The 4,204-nt window shown below is 37.4% G+C and overlaps 1 protein-coding gene across 2 annotated transcripts; it reads right to left on the reverse strand.

The window, feature by feature from the left end:
* Positions 1 to 252: 252 nt before the first annotated feature.
* On the reverse strand, positions 253 to 3,715 carry LOC139866352 (auxin response factor 16-like). 2 transcript variants are annotated; one of them, XM_071854572.1, is made up of 4 exons: positions 3,589 to 3,715; positions 1,922 to 3,002; positions 929 to 1,523; positions 253 to 500 (listed from the first exon to the last, which is right to left on the reverse strand). In XM_071854572.1, the coding sequence occupies exons 2-4, from the start codon at positions 2,963 to 2,965 to the stop codon at positions 490 to 492; spliced, it is 1,650 nt and encodes a 549-aa protein (XP_071710673.1). In that variant the 5' UTR covers positions 2,966 to 3,002; positions 3,589 to 3,715; the 3' UTR covers positions 253 to 489. The 2 variants fall into 2 exon arrangements, with proteins under 2 accessions (XP_071710673.1, XP_071710674.1); XM_071854573.1 differs by lacking the exon at positions 3,589 to 3,715 and adding an exon at positions 3,391 to 3,513.
* Between the last annotated feature and the right edge of the window lie 489 nt (positions 3,716 to 4,204).

Genomic DNA, 4,204 nt, shown 5'->3' on the forward strand with positions numbered 1-4,204 from the left:
CAAAACACGTTGAACTTTCTAAAAACATTGTGTACCAAAATATGCCAAAAATATGCCACAGGGACCAACCACCCAATTTTCTCTTTAGCAAATGTGTACCAAAAATATGCAAGTATAAAAACAATTATTCTAAAAACATTGTTTATGGAGGTCAAAGTTGCACCAAAAACACAAAGCTATATGCATGTTATTTCCCCCCTTAAACCACATAAAACTTGTGCATCAACTAGCCATTGCACTAAATCCAAATGATTCACCCGAAATCGGTTTCCATACACATCAAGAAGTCTCAAAAGTGTAACAATAACCATCTAATCTGAAAATCGATAAAACGGGACTTTTCCCACAATTTCGAAAAACACGATATCGAAAAAGACAAGAATTCAAAAATAAAAAATAAAAAATCGAAACGCTAATAATCTAAACTGTACGCTTGAGAACAGGCTCCTAACTCCTACTTCAATCAACTTCCTTAGGTTTGTGCTGGGTTCAAGAACTCACTGCAACAAGCAAAAGAAAACAAAAATATGTACATTAATCGAAAGGAAAGATACAAACTTTATTGCGTTAAGTACAACATATCAATGCATTTATATTTGGCAAAAGGTTTAATCTGGCGGGGAAACCCTGACCCCGTGTGCCTTCGGCACCTATACCGCCCACCCAGTAAGGGCTAAGTATACCGTGTAAGACACCTCCCCCCAGTGTCCAGCGAGAACTTGCAGGCCGAATATCGCCCCCGGAGGGATTCGAACCTGCACCCCATATTTGGCAAAGGGTATATTCTCGTGGGTCCAGGGTTCACAGGTGACTGGTACCACTGAAGCACTGCTTCGTTGGTATTGCAGTAAGCATCAGCAGTAAGCATTAGTACAAAATTTTGGTATGACCTAAAAGTTAAAAGTTCACGAGTCTATTAGAAACTTACAGTGACTGGTCTCAAGCCCAAAGTCAGACTTTTGTTGTTTCAACCATGGACCAGCTTCATCAGATGAGCTTTCAACTGGACCATTTTGTAGGACCACCGAACCATCACCCGACCAACTCTCTGATAATTGTTGTTCAGTCAATATTGGTTGACCAAACAACACAAACACCGGCTTTTTCCTATCTTTTTCACTATCATCAGTTTTATTCGAACAAGGTTTTGAGTTACCATTCCCCATTGTTAGCAAGCAAGAAACTTTTTCATCGGTTTCTTTAGTTTGTTCTACGATCGTTGAAGGGAATCTTCTCAACGGGTCATCATTCAAAAACCCGTTTGAGAAAGATTGGATCTTGTTATGACCCGATCCAAATTGAGAACTATTATTATGCCTGGCTCCCTGGATGCTTGCAGTAACGTTGTTGGTGGGGATAAGTGATGAAATTAGAGCGATTTCTGAAGGTTGCAAGATTCGGGCTTTTTTCCTTGGTGGTGAAAATGGTGAGAGATGAATGCCGGCCACGTTTGACACCAACTCAACCAGCCATGGGTTTACTCGCTTCACGTTTTGTAACAAATCCGGTTCATCCCATGATACCTTCAACCAAATCAACAAAATTATTAGTAAATTCAGTATAAATTCAAGATTCGACGTGTATGCATATCAAGAAACTGTTGCATGAACCGGATAGTCTAAAACCAAAAGTGTGTCTGGATTTACGATTGTCTCAAATCACAAGAATCGTGACAAACAAAAAAAGTTTCGAACTTTGATTATATCTGTAAAATTAGCAGCTTTATTACAACATGTTTCATTCACCGTCTATTATCTGATTCACATTCGTGGGATTGAGTATTGTTCTTGTATCTGGTTCAGATCAATAAATTCACATAAGCACTATCAAAACACAGTCTATCTAAACCAAAAACTCTTATGAACATATAAAAAGTATGAATAATAATATGCACGGTATAACAAAACTATAAAGTTGATACCTGAAGAAGCCTCCAAGGAGAATTAGGCCAACGGATCTGATCAACCGCATGAGCCGAAGAAACGGTCCCCATGAACCAGCTTATGCGTGATGAGTCCTCCGTTTCAAAAGGCATCTTAAACCTCATCCCAGGACACCATTGAATCCTCATTGCAGCCACAACGGTTGACGCTTTCACACAAAACTCGGGTGTACTAGCTCGCGGATAGTACAAAACCTCAAACGGCTGACCATTTGCTGCTAAATTCGCAGCTTCAAACACAGATTCAGAACTAAATTTCCCATTACCATTCTTAAAATTGTTCTCATTTTCTCTTACGAACCCACACATTCCACCATAACCAATTCCCCTTTTAGCCCTTCGAACGCCAACACAAAGATCACCATCATCAGATCTAAGAAACACAATCGAATCACCAGCCACAAGTTTCTTACTGTTCACAAAATTACTCCAACCCGTTGTTAAAAGATGACGTCGTGGGGTCCCTCTATAAATATGCCTAAACTTCCAAATTTTCCCATGAACATCCTTAGCAATAATGGTTTGTACAGGTGGATCAGCTGCGTAATCCAGCTTCGGGAATATCGTCTCAGCGCAGTAACGAGGTACTGAGAATCCGCCACCATTGTTAGCATCCGACTGAGTCAACGTCTTTGCGAAAGACGTTGGATTATCTTGATTTTCATTCTTGTTATGATCATATCCTAAAATTCTATCATCAATATCACTAGCACTATACTCATTGTGATTTTGTAATGGGACTAATCCTATTTTAGCATAAACTTCATCTGTGTCGGGATCTGCCATATAGTATATGGCAGAAACCCGACACATAATGTAAGGCGGGATTTGTGGGAAATAGCGAAAATTTACGTTTCCCGAGGCAACATGTTCGGCATGGCCTTGAGGGAAATAAAAAACTTTTGAGTTTAATGATGGCATTTGTACCATACTACCCGCACATACATGCCATAACTGTGAGTCCATACATTTTTGCACTTCATTCTTGGTACTTTTTACAGCACTCATCACATTAATCATCATGTAATCCAAACCCTAACCTTAAAACATAAAAGTTCCCCTGTAAAAACCACAATAAAAGAGAACAAAATATAAGTTTCTAGAAAATAAACAATTCACAAGTAACAATTAGACAAAAAGATTTGTTTTTTATTTTATTTTAATACTATTTAGGCAGTAATATTAAGTTTCAACAAGGTCTAATTTCAATAAAAATTAAAACTTATCCGAACTTTTAGCTAAAGGACAAACAGAACACAACAAAAACCCCTGTTTCATTGCTACCAGAAAAACAACAGAAACTTAAAATTCCCAAAATTGATCTACAATTTCGATCTAGTAATAGCAGGATTGATCTGAATTGAAGCATAATTAAACTTTAAAACACCCAACCACCCCCAATTTAACGACAATCGAAGAACAGATCACATAGATAAAGGAAAAATTACCTAAAATTAAGATCAATTATGAGATATAAGTACGAAAATTGTTTGAATTAATAACTTGTTAAATAAAAGATTGACCCCCAGGAGTTGAATTTAGGTTGAAAATGAAAGTAAGATTGAAGGGGATAGTGTGTGGGAGTGTGTGAAGTGGAAGTTAGAATTTAAGGAAAAACAGAGAGAGACAGAGACAGAAACGGTCACCTCAAGCTTTGTTGCCGACCGGACGGTGGCATAAAACAGACAAATATGGATTTTAGTTCTTTGCTTTCTCTTCACATATATACATTTTTAGTTTTATTTTTAATAAGTTATTATTACTCCGTATTACTTATAGATATAGATATAGATAGATACAGACACAGATAAACTAGAGAAAGAGATGACTTCTGAGTACCAAACTTCCAAGTATTTCGCTGAGTACTCCGTTTTCTACATAATAATAATAATAATAATAATAATAATAATAATAATAACTAATTTGACCGCGCGTTGCTGCGGTTGTATTCAACGCGCGGTCGAATTTGGATATACGTTGTTTGGTACCTAATATATCTAGTAGGTTGGGTTGTTTGTTGGACATGTATGTATATGTATGAAATACAACCCGAAACATTTATTGTTTTTTTAACGATGTCCGTTTCAAGTATAGTTAGTCTCGTTGTGTTCGTAAAATTATTTCGAGTTGAGCGGTGGTCTCGGAAAAATTTAACTCGCGCCGAGCGAGAATATAGGGCCCGTTATTTAGTGTCTTTTAACGATGTCCGTTTAGCGTATAGTTAGTCGGGTTGTGTTCATCAGATTTTTTCGAGTTGAACGA

Source organism: Rutidosis leptorrhynchoides, chromosome 9, assembly GCF_046630445.1.
Source record: "Rutidosis leptorrhynchoides isolate AG116_Rl617_1_P2 chromosome 9, CSIRO_AGI_Rlap_v1, whole genome shotgun sequence".
In the NCBI taxonomy this organism is placed as follows: domain Eukaryota; kingdom Viridiplantae; phylum Streptophyta; class Magnoliopsida; order Asterales; family Asteraceae; genus Rutidosis; species Rutidosis leptorrhynchoides.